At 52.3% G+C, this 22,899-nt stretch overlaps 7 protein-coding genes across 7 annotated transcripts; 4 read left to right on the plus strand and 3 right to left on the minus strand.

Annotated features, from left to right (window-relative positions):
* Positions 1–49: 49 nt before the first annotated feature.
* CTAM01_08434 (uncharacterized protein) lies at positions 50–1,251 on the plus strand (the record flags this gene model as incomplete). The annotated part of the gene is made up of 2 exons (XM_060524454.1): positions 50–561; positions 690–1,251. 2 exons carry the CDS (start codon positions 50–52, stop codon positions 1,249–1,251), a joined length of 1,074 nt encoding a protein of 357 aa, XP_060380967.1.
* A 2,299-nt stretch (positions 1,252–3,550) lies between these two features.
* On the plus strand, positions 3,551–3,988 carry CTAM01_08435 (uncharacterized protein; the record flags this gene model as incomplete). Its single annotated transcript, XM_060524455.1, has 2 exons — positions 3,551–3,764; positions 3,891–3,988. The coding sequence occupies 2 exons, from the start codon at positions 3,551–3,553 to the stop codon at positions 3,986–3,988; spliced, it is 312 nt and encodes a 103-aa protein (XP_060380968.1).
* On the minus strand, positions 3,611–3,942 carry CTAM01_08436 (uncharacterized protein; the record flags this gene model as incomplete). The annotated part of the gene is made up of 2 exons (XM_060524456.1): positions 3,611–3,771; positions 3,909–3,942. The coding sequence occupies 2 exons, from the start codon at positions 3,940–3,942 to the stop codon at positions 3,611–3,613; spliced, it is 195 nt and encodes a 64-aa protein (XP_060380969.1).
* A 4,074-nt stretch (positions 3,989–8,062) lies between the features above and the next one.
* On the minus strand, positions 8,063–8,988 carry CTAM01_08437 (uncharacterized protein; the record flags this gene model as incomplete). Its single annotated transcript, XM_060524457.1, has 2 exons — positions 8,063–8,409; positions 8,487–8,988. The coding sequence occupies 2 exons, from the start codon at positions 8,986–8,988 to the stop codon at positions 8,063–8,065; spliced, it is 849 nt and encodes a 282-aa protein (XP_060380970.1).
* A 3,155-nt stretch (positions 8,989–12,143) lies between these two features.
* Positions 12,144–17,730, plus strand: CTAM01_08438 (RasGEF domain-containing protein; the record flags this gene model as incomplete). The annotated part of the gene is made up of 2 exons (XM_060524458.1): positions 12,144–12,568; positions 12,690–17,730. The coding sequence occupies 2 exons, from the start codon at positions 12,144–12,146 to the stop codon at positions 17,728–17,730; spliced, it is 5,466 nt and encodes a 1,821-aa protein (XP_060380971.1).
* Positions 17,731–20,222: 2,492 nt separating this feature from the next.
* CTAM01_08439 (ribosomal protein S2) lies at positions 20,223–21,317 on the minus strand (the record flags this gene model as incomplete). Its single annotated transcript, XM_060524459.1, has 3 exons — positions 20,223–20,488; positions 20,565–21,013; positions 21,148–21,317. 3 exons carry the CDS (start codon positions 21,315–21,317, stop codon positions 20,223–20,225), a joined length of 885 nt encoding a protein of 294 aa, XP_060380972.1.
* A 416-nt stretch (positions 21,318–21,733) lies between these two features.
* CTAM01_08440 (ribosomal protein S15) lies at positions 21,734–22,756 on the plus strand (the record flags this gene model as incomplete). The annotated part of the gene is made up of 2 exons (XM_060524460.1): positions 21,734–21,779; positions 21,843–22,756. 2 exons carry the CDS (start codon positions 21,734–21,736, stop codon positions 22,754–22,756), a joined length of 960 nt encoding a protein of 319 aa, XP_060380973.1.
* Positions 22,757–22,899: the final 143 nt, after the last annotated feature.

Consider the following 22,899-nt stretch of genomic DNA (forward strand, 5'->3'; position numbering starts at 1 on the left):
GAGTGCCATGTCTTTAATCGAGGCGGCATTCTTATCAGGTTCCGATCCTATGGTGCAACATGTCCTTGAATGGAACCCAGGAGTATATGATTCAGGCGCTCTATGTGCTGCTGTCCTCTTTGCATCGAACCACCAGAACACAACGTATCTCCAGAGGCCTTTACAAAATCGACCAAACCCAAAACAGGTGTCCCATTCAGAGCATAGAGCCTTTGGTCTAGCTGCTTGGAGTGGCGATATGGAAGTGCTGAAGACACTGTGCTGTCAATTAGGGGCATCGGTTGCAACAAACCTCACTTCTGATGACGTTGATGGACCTTACTATGATGCATTTGAAGGTGAAGTACATCTGAATGATTGGGAAAATGGAAATCATGAACTGCCGTTTTGGCATGATGATGACATCAACCTCGAAGTCACGGAACCACTTTCCTTCATTTTGCGGTCACTAACATGGATAACAAAACTCCAGAAACTCGGTTATCGCCATGATGAGCATTCAATAGCCGTAACCATCAACCCCAGTAATGAGGAGATCATCAAACTCCAGGTTCTACCTCGGGATGGCATCGATCCAGAACAAAACGACTTCCCTGATCCATTATTCCTTGCTGTGAGAAATGGAGATCTGGATCTCGTGAAGAATCCCTTATATACTGGAGAGGATGTGAACAGCTTATGCTATGTGGAAGCCCGCAGAGGAAGAAGTTCTCTAAGGAGGCTATAAAAGACGGGAAGCTCGCCATCATGGATCTTCTGCTAAAGGCAGGTGCTGAAGTCAACGCACCAGCAGCGAGATCGTTAGGGGCCACAGCCCTGCACCTTGCTGCGATCAAAGGAATAATTGGGACTGTGAGAATGCTAATCGATATGGGAGCTGATGTCAACGCACCTTGCGCAGAGGATGGTGGAAGAACTGCCCTGGAAGATGCGGCTGAGCACGGGAGGATAGACATGATTCAGTTTCTGTTGACAGAAGAAGCTGAGACTGGCGGGAGGAACCGACTGCATACCTTCGAGCAATCAAATTTGCAGAAGAGGAAAGGCATGTGGTTGCGGAAAGCATGCTACGACACCACCGCGATTGGACTGCTGCTGATGACAGGCTATGGTACGTGTTGGGTAAATCTGTTGGATGGCGAAATTATGGGAGGTTTCCTAGGCGTACGCTTGACGCGTTCGATCCCCTGGGGCTTTGGGATAGCGATGACGAGAGCTAGAATTCGCTTGAGCAGAAGTGAAACAGTTTAAACATGTCCAGTTACTTATAGATTGAAGTCATCCCAACTTAAAGAGACACTTCGAAAGAGCCTTGCACCAGTCGTCAGGCTTTGTTAGGCATTTTCCTCACTCATCTGTCTTCTCGTTATCGGGAACTCTTCTTTCGCGTTTGGGTGCAAGGAGGGGCTTTGCAAAGTCCAAAACCTCAAAGCCGCTACCATGTAGCTGCTGGTAAGATACCTGCTCCAGAATTAAGTACTTAGCTACGAAAAGTGAGAACCCGAAGCTAGCGAAGAAATGTTTGATGCGCCGATCCAGCTCTCATTAAGGCCGAAACCAGACATCACGAGTTTCGACGGGGTAGAAGTGATGACATATTCGAGATCAAAACCACTGACCGCTTGAGAAAGTTCTCATCTCGGTTATGGACAATCAGGGATACCTACGATAACATGAGCGCCTGTCCATTGCGAGGATAAAGTAACGATGTTCCAACACATAGCAAGTTAAGGACCGGAGCGCATGGCCCGACGATCAACTACACGGCGGAAGCATGTATCTCGCAAGAGGAAACAAATCAGACGATCACGACAACTCACACACATGCCAACCAACGCGCCGCCAAAAGCAAACGCACCTCAAAAGTCTAGACCTCACTCAACCACCTCACGGACAACATCCCGCTCTCCATCGGAGGCTCCCGCCAATACTTCGGCAGTTAAACCCCACAACCTTCATACCCCAAAACAGTAATTCTGCACATCACGCATCCATAAACTAAGGCAAGGTGATCAATACTCGCTCTAACTATCCAGGTAAAACCAAAAAACCTTTTAACTTACTTGCATCCTCTCGCCGATCACATCTCAATCCAGACCAGATGCAGTCTGCAACTTACCTCTAGTGACTCCGCCTTGGGGAAATCTCTCTCTGGCCTTCCCAATCGGGATCCAAAGAAATACTGTGTACCTGTGACGTTTAAACTTGCTCAGACGATGCAGCGAATGACAAAAGAGAGGAAGGAAACAGCTCCGCAGCGGGATGATGGAGTATGTTTCCTCCTTTGCTACACTACTGTATCGCTTCTGTCCAACGTGACTCTGAGACAATGGCGGTGAAGCTGCAAGACAGAGAGACAACGGGGATTGCCCGCGAGGCGCGCCTAATACCCTCTCGCAATAGACTCAACCTTAATTTCACTCGTGCAGTCTGCAGAAGCGCGCCCCTCTTATTTCTTTCGCCCTCTTAAAAACTCCTCTTTCTCTGGCACGTCTCCATCCAAATCCATCTTGTCTCTTTTCGAAAAGACCTGCATGTAATTCAGGACAAAAGTGAGGTAAGTAATTATAGTGCTCAGTGGGGCACAGGCGGGTTCCAGGTCCAGGTAGTCCACCGTCGAACACGCCTGCAATATCTAGCTTGCATATGTGATGCCGGTAAATACCTGCAATGAGCAGGCGGTTGAGACAAGGCGGACGGTGGGAACTGGGAATGGAGAGGGCCGCTGTCAAAGCGGGGGGAAAAGCGGGTGGATTGAGACCGGTGACCTCCCGCCATCACATCACATCGCTTGCGGTCTCTCGCGTATTACAAAGTGCTCCGTAGACTCGCCCGGCTGTTGATGCCCATGGCCCTAACAGGACGATCTGCCGAATATAGCTTCACAGCGCATCCACTCTCGTCTCCAGCATCATCAGTCGCCCGCCACTTGACTGGTATTCTTGTTTTGAGTTCATGGAGGCGGGTCTATAGTATGAACCGGCCAGCTTATTAAGTCATGGGCAGAAAGGCAGTAAAAAAGCCGTGGGTAATGGGCATTGGCATATACCCTCAATCAATCCCACGGCGGCAGATTGACGCATCCCCCATGCCTCAGCTCGCGTGGTCGGCTGGGCCTTTATTCACTTCCTTGTCTTGGCATTTCTTGTGTGCCATCCCACTGCCACTGCAACCCCAGGACTAGCCAGCCCTGAGGAGGGGGAGGGGGAGAACTGGGTGAACTGCCCGCCACTTTTCTGCCCATGGGTTGCAACAGTCGCTGTGCTGGTGGATCTTGAACCTCCAAGGCACGATGAGGTTTATTACTACATGTTCAATAAGATCTTGACAATGCTTAATCGCGTCGTCTGTTTGACAGAGTGACGAGATAACGAAAGACGGTGTGACGGGCGAGGTTGCACCGTCGCCGACACGTGCTATTACCCCGCGGCCCGCTGACACTTGGTGAACCCCCAGAGACCATCGCGAACGAGAGGGCGGGTGTTGCGTCTACTGCAACCACTCAGCGGAGTACTCGCCGGGGGCCCTATATCTCACATATGTCACTGATATGCTATCGGAAGCAGCGTCGATGGAGCCCGAGGAGTACTGGGAGAATATAATGCCGCGCTTATTGAACCGGGCACTGGCCGAGGTACGTCTGTACGGAGGGAGCGTGTCCAAGGACAACCAAACCGGTGACAAATGCGATGAGGGTATCGTTTGTGGTCCGCGTACAGCGTCGCCACGCCGACGCGTCGAACCAACGCTTTGCGCCTGCAATGGTGCGTGCTGCAATTGTTGATAGCGCTTAGTGGAGCAAAACATTTGCTTGACTGATACGGAGCATTTGTGGCACCGACCTGGAAAAGGGTTCTGGCAGTGCTGACGGAGAGAGGCACTGTTCACAGGAGAGACATGGGGCCAACCCAAGAAGCTGGGTTGGCGGAGTCTCGAGCTCATCGAAATCCGAAGAGCCTTGACAGGGTCGCCTGGTGCCGGTGGTTAGAGCTGGTCATAGCTGATTTTTTGGATGAGCAAGCATTGACAAGCATCGCGCACTCGGTGGCCACGGAGAGGCTTTGTTGCGTTTCCCACCATGGAAGAGGGGGACCGGATGATTTGCTCTCGGACGATTGCTTGCCGGGGCAATCGAGATGGGGTGACACTCGTTTGCAACATGCAGATAGTCGAACAGGTCCTTGGCCCGATTTCCTAGGGTTAAAGGGGGCCAATATGTGCCAGTTGTATGACTGAAGGGGTTTGCGGCGGCATAGTACTGTACGATGGTGATGCCAAAGATTCCGGAGGACGGACGGCATGATGGTGTCAGGCCCCCCGACGAGAGTCATTGGTCAATGCCCAGACCCTGGAGTGGGGGTTCATCCTCGAAGACCAGCCGGTTCGCAAAATAACAAGGTCGTTGATTATGATGGATTATGCCTTTTCATAGGCCTCCAAGGCATGTCCTGGTGGTGCCCGAACGGTGAACCCATCATCCTTATCCAGGCCGCGCGGGCTAAGAGAGCAAACGCGAGAGAACGTTGAATTGTCTATACATTGCTCCCCCATGGCACGGACAGTGTGACTTGTGCATCGTGTTAGTCATGATTCTTTGTGGCCTAGCAACGACATCGCATGGTGGTGGAAGCCGCGGAACTCCGGATCTGCAAGCCGGGCACGGCGGCCAGGACACACTTGAGATGTGACGGCCAAGAGATGGCATGAGCGATGGGAGGGTCACTAAGGTTATTAGTGAGGTTATCTGCCTTTCTCCGTTGCAGATCGCAGACAGTTTGGCAAATGATCCATTCTTTTTCGCAGACATCGCGATGAACTCGTATCTTCTTGTCTGAATACTGCTGGATCAGGCCTACGTGGGCCAGATACGCGTGGAAGACTGATTCGGCCAAGCAAAGATGACTGCCGAAGAGACGCAGCCCAAAGATCAACCGAACTATAAGTCACTGTTCTCCATCGGTGCTGTATGTTGCCTGTCGGTGCTTGACTCGTAAAATCGCAGCTGGAAGACATCCGGACCAGTGACTCGGGAGCCACAGTACCTAAATAGGATCGCTAGAGATGCGGGTTCCAACGCTCTGGGCCCGCATGCCGTAGAATATGTATCAGTACGGAGTACAGATCCTCACTACTCAGGATCATACAGGAGTAGCCGTGTGCGATCACCTGTACTCCGTTTTTCGATTCCGTGGAGTCGCACTGGCGTGGTGACTTATTCCCAAAGTTGGGCGTTGGGCATTGAGATCAGCAGTACAGAGCTGCTCTACCGCGAGTCACCAACAAACGATCCAGTACGGCTTGTCCGAGCCTCCCCTCAAGACCGGGAGCTGGAGAAAGAAGAAAAACAGAGCTGCAGACTGCATTTCAAGATCCACTGGAAATTGGGTGTAACATGTTCAGCATGACGGTGCGATCAGCTGACCAGCCGCCTCTTCGTTGGATCGCCTTTGGTGATTATCTTGGTGTTGTTTGCTTATTCTCCACACTATTGTTGGAGACGAGGGGCAGGCCCAATGGGTTTGGCACCGGAAAGACGCTGTAACACGACATCCGATCATGCCATCGAGTTTTGATACGTGCTTGCAACGGAGCCTTTCCTGAATGGAGATCCATTAGGGGTTGTAGACTGCAGCTCCATCTTGGCCTCGTCCCTGAAGTCGAAAGTGCGCTTGAGAATACGGCCGCTGTCTTCGTCATCCTCATTTTCTCGTTGTTGTTGCTAGGGCACAAGCCTTTGGTGCCGCAAACGGCGCCGTTAGCTCCCTTCAATTTGCCCTTCTAGACCGAGCCACGAAACGGCTAATGGAGACTGCTAAAATAAGCCATGGAAGACGCATCGGGACCGACAAGTTTGAAGCCTGCCCGCCGTGTACGCAGTAGGTAGTCCCGACGTGTATACTGTCGGTCGTCAGGTAGATAGTGTACTTCGTTCAAGGTGTTGATGGCGGACGTGTCCGCGTACTTTCAACTTTCAAGTATCGAGTGGCGTGCAGCCTTCGCCCCTTTGGTGCCTTACGGCGGGCGTTTGCGAAAAGTCGACTCTATCTCCCACTTCTCATCGTACTGGCTTGACGCTCAAACATTGATGGCGTTTCGCGACTGTCTTCTTTACTGTGATCTGGGCCGGACCCAAGCTTCTATCGGCCAGGACGATTACGCAGCAGAAGAGGAGAGGGACTTTCATTTTGCAGCCAGATATGGAGTTCACAGGAGAGAGGTTGCCAAATGGCCTGGCAGGGACTCTGGTGGCTGTCGCCGCTGGCCCCTGTAACAATTTCCGATCCTGGTCGCTGGTCATTTAACAGTGTGATATTAAAGGAACCCCAGCGGGCGGGGACGCCGCGTCTTTGATTGTCGACAGTGTCATCGTATCCGCGAACTGCGAGTTTGCGACCGCAGAGCGTGTCTGCTTGTTGACTTTAAATCTTCTGCCTGGGATCGTGAACACACTTTTCTCGCGATGCTGGTACCGCATCATGGATCAACCTTCCAGGCGTCTTCTTTGAAGCGCGTCGTGACTAAACCCCCACCAACGTCGACTACCCCTGCGGCTGTCTCTCTAGTGTCAGACGTGTTGGCGAAGATGGAAGACATCATGCTAGTGCCGCCATCAGTGATCTGTAACTTTGGCAAACAAAGCAGACCCCATCCGAGACTCGTCTTTCGTCATGACCTTGGGAGAGCGCAGACGAACTATTCCTTCAGATGCAGTTGGAATAGGAGGTAGCCGTTGGGAGGTGTGGACTTTGCTACAAAAGTGCGTCAGGTTTGAAGCCTCCAACTGAACTGCACTTGTCATTGACCGAAAACCAGGGAAAAGGTTTGCTAAGCGACCCCGTTGCTGTGCGTCTGCGGGGTATTTCCGTCCCTTCTTTCGGCCTTTCCTTCGTGATGGGTGCCACGAGTATTTTAGATGGCCGACGAGGGTTCGTGCTGTATTCCGAACTCCAGTCAGCAGTCCAGGGTATGGAGGGTTAATTAGTGTCCCTTTTTGCCCTGGTTATTGGACTATTGAGAACTTGAGACGTCACGACACGATGGGTAGATCATTCAGATTTGTCGCATCCTCCACTCTCGTCCTTGCCTCGGTTGTTGAGAGGAGAACAGACAGAGTCTGGCGAAGAGCAAGCTCAACGGTGTGATCTATAAGCATCTCTTGCAGATGCGAGATGCGTGCCAACCTTCCGATGTTCTGTCCTCAAGCAGGGCCTGGTTTTCCATGTGCACACAACCCTGAAAAGGACAATCGGTGTGTTCTTAAAGTCTTCTTCTGAGGCTTCGGTCTCAGGAACCAGAAGAGTCCTGCCAATCGTAGTCGGCAAAGCGGGTTACCATGACTGACAAGGGCTGGGCGAGAAGGTGATTGGGCCGAATGGATTCACGACGGTGCTGCAGTCTGCAGAGAAACAAGTGCAGATGCAGGTGCAGAGCAACAATGGGTGACCCGCGACTACAGCGTATCCGTCAGACGTACGCAGTACGCCAGTCTCCTGTGCAATCTGGCCGGGTGGTTTCCGTTTCTGTATCTGTCCCGTTACCCCCCTCTACGGGGTTGCGACCGAGGGTAACGAGCGTATTGGACTGATCTGAAGGCCGGGGCGGCACGGAGAATCTATCGGTAAGAGCCAACTGTGTCTTTGACACTGCTGTGATCGTCTTGGCCAAAGAGATGGGCCAAGTCGCAAAGCTGTATCCTCACTCCGTGGAGGTGGAAGCACGTTGCCGTGGGGTAGAGAAGCAATTCTGGATTTTTGAAGCATCCGTGCCATGTAGAGAATTGATTGGGACTCGGACGTGCAATGGGTCACGTTGTTCGAGGGATAAGGTCCTTGATGCTCGGATGCGTCGTTTCAATTTCAGTCCCGTTCAATCCCATAATCCCAGAACGTCAATTTGTCGGCCCGCGGCAAGCATCGGAGACGAGCGCGAAGGGACCAGGGAGATAACCGGTACCTTTGTCGCGTTGCTGAGCCTTCGAAGCTAGGCGAATGGTGAGAGAGGAGAGAATAAATGGGCAGAAGCGGGAAGACGGAGTGCACAAGAGGCAACTCTGAGTCTCAGATCAGTGATGGGTGGTTGAACCCCAGTACTCCGTATGCCGGCTGAGGTTGGGGATGGTGCTGGGGTTTGGCGTCCTGGCCTTGTCTATCGCCGCCTCGCTTGGTGATGTCGCCTCTTTTCGCTTCTGGGACTGATATCGGGCGGGATCCAGGAGGTTGGTTGCAGGAAATGACATCAACCGGGGGACGAGGATGCCGAAGCATGGGCCGTTGGCCATTGCGTCGATACTCAGCACAGAGTCGGGGACGCAGTACGGAGTAGGGATGGTAAACGGGTCAACCGCATGCTGAGCAGGGCAAAGCAGTGACATGGCGATGACGGCAAAGAGGGCAGCCGAACTCCGACAATCTAGAAAGCTTGGTGCACTAGGCCTCGGGGCCGGACACTGCGAGGTTGGACTCTGGAGGCTGGAGCTCGAGGCTCACATCGAGGGGAAACGCTCCCTGCATGGACGCTGTTGGCAAGGGAAGAGAAGGCAACGATGCGCGTATGGCGGCTGTGAAAGCTGTCGTCCCGTTTCTTTTTGTCTCGCCATGCTGCGTTGGCCGCGGCCGAAGGGTGCAGGCAAGCTATGAAGCCAAAGCAGGGCGACTCATCTTTCGTCACATGGTGCGGTTGTGGTGAGTCTTTCCTTACTTTGTGAGGCTCTCTCGGCTGGTAATTGGGTCGGCTTGGTCTCGTCTCAAGTCGATCAAGTCCCGTCTCCGTTCCGTGCAGTGGTTGTCTGTAATTCGGATCCGGGATCAGACTGAGCCGCGATAGAGAGCAGCGAGAGGAGAGAATGACTGAAATCAAGGTTGAAGCAACAAGACGGGCATCAATGCTGGACCGCACAAATCGGCCATCGTGAATGCCAATTGGAAGGCAAGGCAGCCAGTAGGAGGTAACAAGCAGCGGCAGCAGCAGCACTGTAGTCGGCAGGTTCATCGAGGTAACCCCGAGAGGGCAAGGGCGGCGCACCTGAGGTGGACTTTCACAGTTCCATGACACTCGGCCGGGTACATCGAGGATATACACAGGGGTACGTATCTACTGTGGTAGCCACCCTTGCAAACACAAGACCTCGAACTACGGGGCTCTAACCGTGCGCGCGGTACGTCCAGGTCGCGAGCGAAAGAGAGAGAAAAAAAAATCACACAACGGGTGGGCAGTCATCAGTGGCTGGCCCCTCCCCGTTGCCCTCGTTGTCGACCCCTGCTTGGTCTACCTTATAAGTATCTTCCTAGGTACTCTTCTGGATACGTACCGTTAGCTCAGTACAGATACCGGCTAGGTAGTGGTGGATGGCTAGGCCGGACCAGCCACAACACTGGAAAATGGACAAAGTGGGGTGGCGATGAGTGGTTCTTGCCAAAAACACATCAGCCCAATAGGATACGTATCTCTTGCAGGTAGGTATTTTAGCAGCTGCTAGGGGAGATTAGCGCATTGGGCCACCCAAGCAACCACGCGCACCACCTGCTCCTGCATCTTCCAGGTTGCGGTCAGTCAGCATTGGCCATCCAAAATTGTCCTCTCAAGTACGGATACCTCGCACAATAAGGTACCTATCTATCTCAAGCTCATTCTTGCTACCTTACTAGTACGCGCATCTTGCTGTGTCAAGGGAATGAACCTCGAATCCATTGATAGTCCTAGAATAGCAGTAAAATACCAAGTTGGCAAACATCTCTGTACGAACACTTCATACTGATGTGAGGTGAGGTAAGGTGCAATTGACCAACCATGCCCAGCCGGGTTCCCTGTCCTTATCCCTGGCGTCCCCTGTCCCTGATCTCCCACCTGACAGAGAGACAGACGGAAGGAACATGAACAGGGGAGTACGTACCGGTACCTTGCGTCGCGGTTCACCTGCACTCAATCAACTCCCGTCCCACGGGCCACCAACTCACTTTGACTGACTGAGTTGAGTGACTGCACTGTTTAACTCCATCGTTTTGCATTACTAGAGGATTGCCGCAGTATATATAGACGCTACCCTACCCTCGAATTCCGTACTATTTAACCTCAACCCTTTTCTCTCCTATCCTTTCCTCTATTCTACCCTCTTCCTCGTTAAGGGATTATTAAAATTATAGTTTCGATAGCTTATTAATAAGCTAGTATTACTATTTAAAAATAAGTAATTTACTCTTATATATAAGTACTAAGAGTCTTATTATTATAAAAATAATAATAAATATACTAGAGTACTTAAAAAAGCTTTTTAATAAACTTTTAATACTATTTAAAGTAATTATCCTCGAGCTATAAAAAGAAGCCGAGGTATTATATTAATATAGCCCTATCTATTTTATTAATACTAATAATACCTTTTTTAATATAAAATATATTAATAATACTCTATAGCTATATTACTATACTTTATAAATCGTATTTAATAATAATAAGGATTTTAACGTTTTTTTTTAAGTTTTTTATTAAAATTATTATCGTAGGGTTAGTTTAGTTATTAGTATTTTAATAAGTATTTTAACTTAACTTAAAGGCTTTTATAGCTCTTAATAAAAGGTTTTTAAGGGACTTATAACTAAACTTTTTATTTATTATAAATAAAGTTATTATAATTAAAACTATAATAATTAAAGCTATAATACTACTTATAAACCTTAATAATAAGTAGTTAGTAATATAATTTTTTTTATTTTATAATAAGCTTAAAAAAGTATCTTAATTTAAGTACTAAGTAAGTACTATATTATTTTATTAAAACTATATTCTTATACTTATGACTTAGAAAGAATTAACTTTCTTTGATAACAAGGTACTCAGAGTTGAGTGACTGTCTGCCCAGTGCCCATTTCCCGGTTGTGTTCCTCGCTCCCCCATCCATGATCCTGCGTCCTACCATCCTGGTCTTTTGCGGCTTGTCGTTGTTTCTCTGGCCGCTTCCTGGTTGCTGGTGGTTGTTGGTCTGGGCCTGGTCTGGCCTCTTTCCCAAGTCTCCTTCCGCCTTGCTTTCTTCTGTGTTTGTATCCTTCCCTACGTATCTGTACCGTTCCTTCTTCTGCCTGGGTCATTGTGTAAGGTACATACACACCAAGGTACTCTCTCTCGCCTTTCCTTCCTCCATCGTCGTAGTTGTCCATTCCTCCTTCTCTCCACCACTTACTGGCGTGTAATTACCTGCCAGACGGCCACGGAGTACGGAAATACTATCTCAAGTTCCTCATTCCTCCTTTCCGTTCTCGAGACCTCGAGACCTCGAATAATACACTTTGTACGAATAATTCAACAACTCAAGGCAACAGACAATCATAACGAACCAGCGTCCGCTGCACGAGAACGAGCGCATCCTCCGAGTCTCCGGCCTCCTTCCTGCGATTCACAAATCACCAACTCGGCCCTGTGTTTCTGTTTGTGCGTCGAAGCGCATTCGCATTCCACCCTCTCTTCCTCGAGTCTCTCCAAGGTAGCCCGCGACCTGCCTTCGACTCTCCTACTCTCGCACAAGGTCTCAACTTTCGGTAATCTGTGGCCTTGGTCTTGGACTATGCCCGTTGGACGCTTGTGCTTGCCTTTGCGTCTCTGTCTCTATTGAGCGAACCCTGTGAGAGGTGTCTGGTTGCAAAACACTGCCGCCCTCACCACCGCCGCCGCCGCTTGCCATTGCTTCTTTATGGCGTCAAAACGTACGTTCCACTCCCACATGCACACTGAGCTCATCTTTTTTGCCTTTTTTCCTCCGAGCGTCAGACCCGACCCATCGTGCCACCCTGTGAGCTGAGTTGGTCCCTGGATCTCACGGACCCGCGAGGGCCCTTTACGGAATCCAGTATAGCACCACTCGAGTGTCCATGACCTCGTCCCGAGTTTGGTGCCTACCTACGTACCTCACCTCGGGGCTCTGACACACACACAAACAAATGCGCCGCTTCTTAGCCCGTCTCTTGTCTCTTTTACCACTACCCTACTTCCCGCTCCGAGCCTCATTCCTTCCTCCACTCGGCTGCACCCCAATCTAGTCCGACTGCATCTTGTTGTGTCTCGCCAAAAAGCTGACCGAATGCCTTCGCGACCAGTCACCCCAGCGAGCAACACCCGCTGCCCGCAGCTGTAATCGAATACACGCGATACCGGCCATGGAGGCCACCGAATCGCGGTCCTCGCACGATGGACTCGCCTTCAGTGTGCGCTCTCCGCAACGCGACCAGACTCCGCGCAGTCCGCTGAGTCCCAGAAGCCCAATCGCCCCCCGCGACTCGAGATCAGGACGGCCGCCGAAACTCGCAACCGGAGGAAAGGAACCCCAGAGTGCCATGACTGCTGGTTCTGGAGGAAAATGGATAAACAAGATGCGCCAGCCAGGACCCTCAACAAGACCACTATTACCAGCCACAGAAAGGATATCCGAGGAGGAAAGGAATCAGGTCCCGATACGCCGCATGAGAGCTGATAGCTCTGCCGATGACAAGTTTGAAATCGCCCCCGATGGAGGCTCTGCTGGACGTGAAGGACGTCAGTTCACCGTTGCCAACGTGGGCAATAACGGTCGGATATATCTGAGGTGGGTTGCTTTCATGACTGCATGCGGTGTTTGTTGATTCAGTACCTCTCACATGGGCGGGAATGCTAAGACCTCACCACAATCTTACTCGGGTTTCCGAAAACGTGCTGACAATAAACAGACCGACGGTTCGTCCTGCCAACCAGAGATACCCTCAGCCAAATTTTGTCTTTCCCATAACGCCACCTGGGACGGCTGGTCTGGATGCCTTGACCGAAAAACAGAGGCAAAAAGACGCAAGCGACCTTCACTTGAGCCAATGGACCGCCACGCCACCAACTCCTGCAACGCCTGCAACGGCTGCCACTCCCCCAACGGCGAGAAACAGTCGGTATTTTTCTGGCCACGCCCCGAGGCCCTCTCAACACAGACGTGCTCATTCCGACTCGACAGCTCATGACGGCGCCACTACGAGCAGGGACTCCGAAGCTGAAGGCTTCAAAATTGTCATCTCAAAGCCGGGCGATGAACGGCGCGCCAAAACTATGGAGGATCTGGATGCGCCTCACATCCCCCTCCTAGACATTGAAATTCCAAACTGGAAATTAGGCAACCCACGATTCACCGCCAGAGGCACTGCCTTCTTCAGAGGATCGAGTTACGCCCCGACAGAAGAGTTTCCCCGCTCCAGTAACGTTTCTTTCCTCCATCGGTCTCAGACCGGCGAACTTACTCCAAGAATACCTGCGTCAATAGCGTCCAAGAAGCCTAGTCCTATCTCGATTCCTCAAATACGCCTGCCGCCCATGGAACCCGCGAGACACAATGGCCCCCTCAGTCCCGCTCCCATGACAACACCTCGGCTGCCTGCAATCCGTTCAACCTACATGTCGACCCATCTGGTCATCGAACCAGCCATGTTCGATGCCCTCACCTTCAAACCGACATGCGACGACAGATCGATAGTGCGATACTCTCCGGCTACGGGTGCAGTGACAGCTGCTACCCCGCCTCGTCTCGTGGCCGAGTTCACCTCTCCAAGCTTTCTCGACTATGAACTCATCTCCGACTTCTTCCTCACGTATCGATCCTTCCTTGAGGCGGGTGATCTGCTGAAGATGGTAATGGCGCGCCTGCGATGGGCCTTGGGCCGAAATGACGAGATTGGAATGGTGGTACGAGTGCGAACTTTCGTCGCCATGCGTCATTGGATCCTGAACTACTTCATGGACGATTTCGTCATCGAATACGGCCTTCGCGTATCGTTTTGCAACCTCTTGAACGACATGGTAGACGAGCTATCAACAGATCCTCGTGGCTGCAAGGTTCAACTCAAGATCTTGGCCGAGTTGAAGAAATGTTGGCGGCGAGTATGTGCTCAGTTCTGGGATGGACCGGAATTCGACCCTTCTCTCGGCGCCAACGTGCCGATAGCTCCTGGCGGAATCGCAGGTCACAGAAACGCCGGCCTAGATCCTTCCTTCTGGGAGAGAGAGGACGCTGTCCCACAGCTGGATGGCCTATTTGCGCCCATTCCCGAGGACAAGGAGCAGACAAGCTTCTACGCCGACGTTTCCCGAGCCGGCCATATCGCTGACTCCCAACCCATCATCAACAGACCTACTACACCAGAGGGCCGCCATGTTCATGAGATCGACAGACGGCTGGCGGCTTCACCTACCAGTATCGCCAGTATGGACATCATCTCCTGCTCCTTCCCGAGTAAGAACTCGAAAGGAACTCAACATGGCAACAACTCCACTTTGGGTGCTCACCCAGTGGCACCCGCCAGCTCGGTCTATTCCACCGCGGGACCAGTGGCAACGACTCCAAGAGCTCTTGTTGGAAAACGTGTACGGGCAGGGCACGGGCACAAGAGAAACGGCAGCCTGACGGACTCGCTTAGAGAACGAGAGCATAGCACCGAAAAGTCGGGTCTACCGGATACCGACTTTCTCATGTCACTGCCTTTCGCTGGCAGCCTGGTTCGAGGAAACCTGATGCCTCCAGGTCAGCCGTACGTTGAAGTTATGTCGCCTAGCCTCGCCGGTGATTTCCAGCGCCATACTACGGTCTTTCAAGTGCCAGGAGAGCAGCGTAGCGCATCAGCTATGTCTGGCCAGGGCATGAAGAAGTTGATCGGCAGTGTCCGACGTGCGCTGAGCACCCGAGGACAGGGCGTTTCTCCCACCCAGGGTAACTTCATCAACATCTCTCCCATAGGCCCGCGCGGGGCTACGACAAACCGGTTGCCGGGAACCGCCATAGTCCCCCAGGCTAGGCGGCAACAAAACGGAATTCGGCCTCCTGTGCGTATAGACCTTCTGGGCGCGGAGGTTGTGGAGGACTTCAAGAAGGCTGTTCGAGAAGACGCAGCCGCCGAGGCCGCGGACGAGGCCGCAAGGCGCGGACATCTGGACCCCACCGCTGCCGCTCTACACAGGGCAGTATCCGAACAAGATTTCGACTATTCGGCGGTTCCTAAAATTTCATCTTTCGGCAGCATCCCGGAGGATGACGTACTGAGGCCGGTTAGCGACATGGCCATCACTACCGGCAGCAAGTCTATCGTCATCGTAGATGACACAATCCAATTTTCTCTGCCAGCAATGCATGGAGCGTTGCCCGCGACTGAGTCTGTGGAGGCTTTTGCTGACACCTTTCTGCCAGGCGGTGCGGATCCAACGCCGCCAAACACACCACCGGGTCATGCCATGGGCACACCTCGACGGTCGTCCTACTTGCTTAACCAACATGTCGTCAGACCGTCCATCTCGGTGGACCCACTGCCTCCCTTTGTGCCTGACTTGACAACTCTGGGCAATGATCAAAGCACTCGCCCGTCCATGGATATCGATCGTCCTTTGTCGGAGTTCATCGGGCCTTCTTCCAGCCGTCCTACTTTGTCAAGGTCAACGAAAAAGCACATTCGGCAAAAGTCAAGCAGGACAAATAGATCCCTCGACTCAGCCGTCGTCCACCGGCGCACTACCTCATTTGGAAGTACCTTCAACCCGCGCTCAACAGTCAAGAGCTTCGACGCGACCACGTACACTGAAGGCTCCGTCGCTGACGAGGATGAGCCGAGCCCCGTACCTCAGCCGCTCCGGATTCTGAGAAGACGACCAGGTGGAAACCTGCGCGCATTCAACAACGGGGGCGACGGGGATGCCTTGCCCTTGCGTAAGTCACGGTCGGCAGGCTCCCTCACAACCTATTCAGAATCCATGCGAAGCTCCTATTTGCAGAGCCCCAAGCATGATTCTAGTGCGTTCGTTGACGTCGTGTCGAGCGAGTTCTCCCACCGAGGCGATGCCGATAATTTTTCCCTGGGCGCAATGGCTGAGCCATCGGCAAAAAGACAACTCTCGCTCTTCAGCACCCACTCGTCCAAGCCCATCATGCGTCCTTCATTTGAAGCTGAGGCGCAGAAGCTCGCCCAAATTCCCGACGATGAAGATGATGGTGGTGTAGAATCAGCATTGGCCAAGTTGGAAGGCAAGTATGAGAAGAAATCTTTCAAATTGTCCATGGAGCCCACAAATGCTCCTCTCCAAGGTGTCGATACTGCAACGGATCTTGAAGGTGAACCCGCTGAGGCGCAAAAGCAAGAAAAGAGAGGGCATCGTCACTTGCACGTTCTTCCTGTGGACGCCGCCGCCATGGCCCAACAAGAAGAGGGGTCAGAGCCCCGCTCCAGCTTTCTCGACGTTACCAACGGACCTCGAACCGATGCGAGTTCTTTCTTATCAGATAACTCGGCAGGCTCGTATTGCTCCATTCCTCTTCTTGAAAGAGGTTTGGCAGACGATGGCCAGAGTAAGGCATCCGCGCGGGAATGGACCAACATGTCTGTTCTTCAAGACCCCGAGGAAGAAATTTCACCAGCAGTGACTCCTCGCCCAATGTTCGAGGGATCATCTCACACATCTTCGTACGAGTTCATCCGGAAGACGGAAAGCCTGGAAAAGATCAAGTCGGGCTATTCCCCGCCGAGCGAGCAGTCATTTTTAGATGACGACAGTGATGGAGAAGACTTTGGTTCTGACCTTTCGTCCGAGCTGTCAGCCGAGATTGTCGAGCCCGAAGAGTTTGCCATGAACCAAACACAACCTCTTCCGGACCGCAATGCTCACCGCAGTGCATCCATTCTGGAGTTCGATCCTCGACCCTTGAGAGAGTCGACCATGGGTCCTTCAGACAGCCGAGAACCTCCGTCGCCACCAATGACGCTTGTCCAAGCTCTCCAGATGTCACCTGAGGCCGTCCTGGTTCCCGAGCTTCACGAACATCAGGTGTATCAGCAAAAGCCCCTACCGCCGACTCCCGACACCACTCCGGGGGCGAACCAGCCCAACTCGCCACTTGACCCTACCGGCACCAGAGAAGCACTGCGCGGGCAGCCAAAGTACTCTGAACGCGAAAGAGAATCGTCCTTAAGATTCTCTGTTCACTTACCGTTCACGCTTGCGTTCGACTCGGAGATTCTAGCTCAACAGTTCACGCTGATCGAAAAGGATGCTCTCAATGAGATTGACTGGAGGGAACTCATCGACATGGGTTGGAAGAATGCTACCAACAACGACTCTCGGTCCTGGGTTGATTTCCTTCGCAACACGGATGCTCATGGCGTTGAGGTTGTCATTGCGCGCTTCAACATCATGGTGAAGTGGGCATGCAGCGAGATCGTGCTGACTCAAAATATTGAGGAAAGAGCACGATGCATCATCAAGTATATCCACATTGCTGCTCACTGCCGCCGATACCGCAACTTTGCGACCATGAGTCAGATCGCCATCGCCCTGACTTCGATGGAAATATCTCGGCTTACAAACACCTGGGCCATGGTACCACCTTACGATATGCAGACTCTGCGGGAGTTGGAAATTCTCATCTCCCCTACCCGCAACTTCTACAACTTGCGTGCCGAGATGGAAGTTGGCTCTGACACAGGCTGCATTCCATTCGTAGGCATCTACACCCATGACCTTCTCTTCAATGCTCAAAGACCCTCGGAGATTGCTAGCTCCCCAACCACTGCACCGCTGGTCAACTTTGAGAGGTGTAGGTACGCCGCGACCATTGTCAAAACACTGTTGAGGCTGCTCGAGGCCAGCACACTCTACGAATTCCAACCGGTTGAGGGTATCACCGAGAGGTGTCTCTGGATGAGTGCTCTAAGCGATGAAGAGATTCGCAAGCACTCTCATCGTCTGGAGTAAGCCAGCTATTGGCATCCTTCATGGCGCGTAATTACAAACAAATAAACCTCACGAACGCCAGTACGACCGCTTCGGGTTTGGACCCTCAGAAAACACCCCTGCATCATACGTGCGCCCTGCACGCGACCTTCGCTCACGCCCAAGTCTCCTTTCTCTCACATCATCATACGTGACGAACGCGTATCCCGACTACATCACTAATTCGATGCTCATTTTGGGCATCGTCATTTTTCACGTCGCCCTGCTTTGGTTTCAAAGCAGTGGCCATATACCCTGTACTGATACTTACAATATGATATCACCGGAACCTTATTTAAGGCTCAGCAACTGGAGGGGAGGGGAGAGGAAGAAAGAACAGGCCAGGGATGGCCGAGCATTGCACATAGATAGCGATGGTCTATACCCCTTACTTTGCGTCATTTAAGCGAGCGAGCGACCATATCAACTAGGACAAGGAGTTGAGAGGGAGGAACAAGGGGATCTTTTTAACCGGAAGGGAAAGGACATTTTGGGTGTCCTGGGCTCGAGATTTTCTCGGGCAACGTTCAATACCCCTTTTGCATGTTGGACTTCGGCTCAAGGAGGCGAGTCGATTAAACAAACATATTCAGATTCTTCAAAACCTTGTGCACCCATCTTTGACTCTGATATGATGTCTATGCATGCGTACGTGAGAACAGAAACTTCGGTGTGATGTACCTTGAGCAACACCTTGCTGGCTTCGAAAGGGCTAAGCTAACCGACACAACACTTCTAGAAACCTTACCCAACAGAAAGTGGGCCGGATCCGCAACTTGCTGCCGGAATGTCATGTACCTCCGGTGATGAGGGAGGGCAGTAGGACGGCCACCCGCCACTATGCGCTTGCTTTAATCTTGACAACTGAAATCAGTTTTGAGAGAGATAGTGGCCGCTGCCCTTCTCGTGGCTCACTTGGTGTGTGTTTGCTGGTATCTGTCCCTCGATAATCCCAATCAGGCTTTTCAAGAAGTGGACAATCATTGAGCGAGCTCATCCATTTAATTTCGGTCCAAGTAGTTAGTGGATAGGTTTGATAGGGTATAATAGGGTATAGCGCATATTATAACTCCTAAGTCGTGTCTTCTTTCACGTCCTAGCGGATCGGCTGCAGTACCTTGAGTACCATCCCGCCTTCTGAGTGCTCCAGAAGGGTGGTGTAGCAAAGTTTGGGTTGACGTCTTGACCGAGACGAATGTGAATCTTCTAATCCTAATTGGGAGATATCCAGGTAAGTTAGATTAGGGATTGAGAAGTGTAAAAGTTGAACAACACCGAGTAATACAGACGGTAGTCTTTGCCAGAGTTCTTGAATTCCATATCCAAGGTAAGAATGCGAGAACCCGGTGCGAAACTCTTCTCCGTTCTCTGGCTTCTGCATAGCAGATGAATCGGTCACTTATGTGAAAGTGATTTTTCAGATTTCCCAACTGACTCGATGGTTTCACTGCTCGAATGGTATACATTGATGGATCAATGTGTAACGAAGTCCTCGCACTTCACCGGCTTTTTTTGAGCCGGCTGTTCAGTACCAGCCAAATTTGTGTTGCTCACCTTCTCTTTCTCACTTCTAGTTTGGGCCCTTTCAGTAAAGAAGAGACAAAGGCAGGTAAATCACTGACAGCTAACCAGTGTCGCGTCATTCGGTAACTTTCTCTCCTCGTTTTTGTTTGAGATTGGCTTCTGTCAATGATCCCACTTTGCTGGTGGAGGAAAGATGAATAAAAGAGGTGAACGCAACCTTTATTATGCAGCGGCTGGATCGAGTATGATCAGAGGATGTGGTTGTACTAGGATCTCGCTTCTATGGCTGATTGACCGCAACATTGGAGAAGTTGGACGGCTATGGCAATCCGTGCTTCGGACAGGTATGGCGGAGGACAGCAGAAGCGGAAGGCACTTGGAAGACGACGATCCCTTGAATAAATGGATAAGGCATGTCACTGGGTTAGGAAGATAGGGGCGGCAAGGAGCAAGGCCAAGTCACGAAGACGCAAGGTGAATCAAAGGTTGAGGGACCAACGGGGTTGTGGTATTTCAAGTCCTCAAACATTTCATGATTTTTTCGACCAGAAGCTTTCCACGGAAAGCAAGCAAAAGAAGAGCGGGATAACGATTAAGTCCACCCCTTTTGGCCACACAGGGCTTTCCCTCTCCCCAAAACGACATCACAAACAATTGGTGGTTTGCCGACTATTTCACAATGTTTTTTGGTTCGAGTATCTTTCCCTCATTAGTGCAGACCAAGTTGACCCTTTCCTTTTTTGCCCCCAAGATTGCTACCAGCGATCATAAAAGAAAAAAACTCCGCCAGAGTCTTTTATCTACCAGTCCATGACCATTTGCTGTTCCGCCGTTTTGTGGATATCTTTCGCACACCGTGCTTCGATGACCGGTGCGTTTGTAGGTTGATGTGTTTGGGGGAATCCTCTCGTTTTGTATGTCATGCCGACAACTGAATGACAAAAGGGAGTTTACCAGGAAGACTCCTTGGGGGCAGCAGCGGCAGCGTCACCGGCAGCGGCCCAGTCACCGGTGGGAGCGGCGCCAGCGGCAGCCCACTCATCACCAGCACCGTCCCAGTTGGCACCAGCCTGAGCACCGGTGAAGCCGGGAGCCTGGGCGTCCCAGTCGCCGGTGGCGGGGAAGCCGGACTCAATGGCGGCAACGCCCTCCTCCTCAACGCCGGGGAGCTTCTCCTCCTCGACCTTCTCCTCGGCCTCAGCCTCGGGGTCGCGGTCTATTTGATGTGTTAGTTCTCACTTGTTCCACATCTCTCGTGCAGAGCATGCTTATAGGGAGGGGATTCCACATACAGAAGTACAGATCGACCATGGTGTCCCAGGGGGTCTCGCGGTTGTAGATGGTGCCGCGGAGGCGGAGGACCTCACGAGCGAGCATCCACCAGACGAGACCGATGGAGTGACGACCCTTGTTGTTGGTGGGGATGGCAACGTCGACGTACTCGGTGGGGGAGTCGGTGTCGCAGAGGGCGATGACGGGGATGTTGACGTAGGAAGCCTCCTTGATGGCCTGGGCATCGGTACGGGGGTCGGTGACGATGATGAGGCGGGGCTCCTTGAAAGAGCGGGTGATGTAGTTGGTGAAGGAACCGGGGGTGAAACGACCGGCAATGGCGACGGCGCCGGTGTGGGCGGCGAACTTGAGGACGGCACGCTGACCGTAGGGACGGGCAGAGATGACGCAAATGTCAGCTGGGTTGTCGACGGCGGCGATGATGCGGGCGGCGAGGACAATCTTCTCCCTGGAGGCGCAAAAGGTCAGCGATTTTTGCGCTGGCGCAAATTGAGGAGCGCGACTGAGGTTTCCTTGGTGATTTCTTGTTCTCGAAATTCCCCGAGAGGCAAACCTCTCCAACGCATCGCTTTCTTTGCTTACCAGGTCTTGCCAACGTTGATCACGTTGACACCGTCGGCACGGGTCTTCCACAGGTAGGGCTCCATGTGAACCTGGAGGTTCTTGCTTCCCAGGTGGGCTTGAGCTGCAAGCAGCATCTCAATGTCCTGGGAAGTGGCATTGAAGATCGAGGGGAGGTTAGCGGGAGCCATCTTGGGCGATTTCGGTCTTTCTTCCACGGGGAGACGGTGTCGAACGGTGGTGGTGCGGAAAGGGAAGAAAGTCAAGATTTCGCGATCCTCGAAAAAAGTTCGCCCAGTTGTGCGTCTCGAATTCGTGGGTGAGTGGGCAGCTCCTGCCTCTAGCAAAGCCCTCGCTAGGCCCTTGTGGTCCAAGCGTCTCCAAGTCCCGCCAGAGTACGTACCTAACGAGACTTCGAGATCACGTGATACGTAGGAAAGCCGCTAGTACTCTCTAGGAGGCGCCTCCACTCCCAGGGGATGTGCAGCGGAGGACGAACGGGCCGGACGCCATTGGAGTGCTGCTCTCCAGATATGGGACCAGAGTCTAGGAAATTTTATGGTTCCCATTGTCGATGATCGCGCGTTGAAGGGAAACTGCTGTCGCCATGCCTCCCAGATTACAGAGCCTGCAACGGCTAGGCACCGCTAGCTGTAAGCTTCAGGCTTATTCTAGGGGATACAAGAAGCAATTAAAAAGCTAATTGACTGTGATAGTGTGCCTACGCCCAGCTATTAGACCGACCCCGAGCTTCCTCCCCGTCATCCAGACCGCGAATCTTTCCCAGCGCGAGAAGAAGCGCAAAGCGAAGCAGGACCCGTACAAACACCAACAGGCGCTACAACGCAAGGCTGCCAACCAGAAGAGACAGAGCGAGATCCAGGCGGAAAAGGATGCGAGCTGGGGCGACCCGATCCACGGCATTCCGACTCCTTTCGTGGAGTCGTTCGACTCGGCCGGCCAAGCGCCCACAACGAAGCCCGTCAAGGACGACAATGGAAACATCATCTCCGATCCTCGCCCTCTGCCAACTTCGCCGGGGCTTCTGAACCATCTCGTCGACGAGAAGGAGCTCCAAGCAGTGATAGACAAGGCCTACATTTTGACGAAACCTGTTAAGTCGGAAATCAGGGAGCTGGCAGACCCTGCTATGGAGGCATTGGCGGACCAGAAGCATGAGCTGGTTCACGCCAAGGCAGTAGAGGCTCTGAAGCGTATTCTGTCTATGGACAATGCCAACTCGAAGATCCTTCTCCACACCAACATCAAGAGATGCGTCGAGGAGTTTGGCCGACACAACACCGACAAGTTTCTGACGAAGAAGCCCAAGTCTGCTCTCGTGGATCCCAAGGCCCCCAAGCCGCCAATTCGGGGCGGCCCCGACACTGGCAGCTCGGAGGTGCAGGTTGCCATTCTGACCGCCAAGATCAGGAAGCTCTCGCACGAGCTGTCACAGAACCGTGGTTACAAGGACAAGCACAACAAGAGGAACTTGAGGGTCCTGTGCCACAGGCGGCAAAAGCTCCTCAAGTACATGGAGCGCAGTGAGAGGGGAAGCGGGCGGTGGACGCATCTGCTCGAGAAGCTGGGTCTGTCACCAGCGACCTACAAGGAGCAGATCAGCTTCTAGGGTGGGCTAGAAGCGGGAAAGGGTAGGCACGTGTAAAACTCAGACTTGTAATTGTCCTCTATGTACACTATAGCGATCGGTAAAGATGCTGATCTCCACGTCATGAACTTGACCTACCTCCTTGCGCCATTGTGACCTGCCAT

This window comes from Colletotrichum tamarilloi (genome assembly GCF_030869305.1).
Source record: "Colletotrichum tamarilloi strain Tom-12 chromosome Unknown Scaffold_29.1, whole genome shotgun sequence".
Classification (NCBI taxonomy): Eukaryota; Fungi; Ascomycota; class Sordariomycetes; order Glomerellales; family Glomerellaceae; genus Colletotrichum; species Colletotrichum tamarilloi.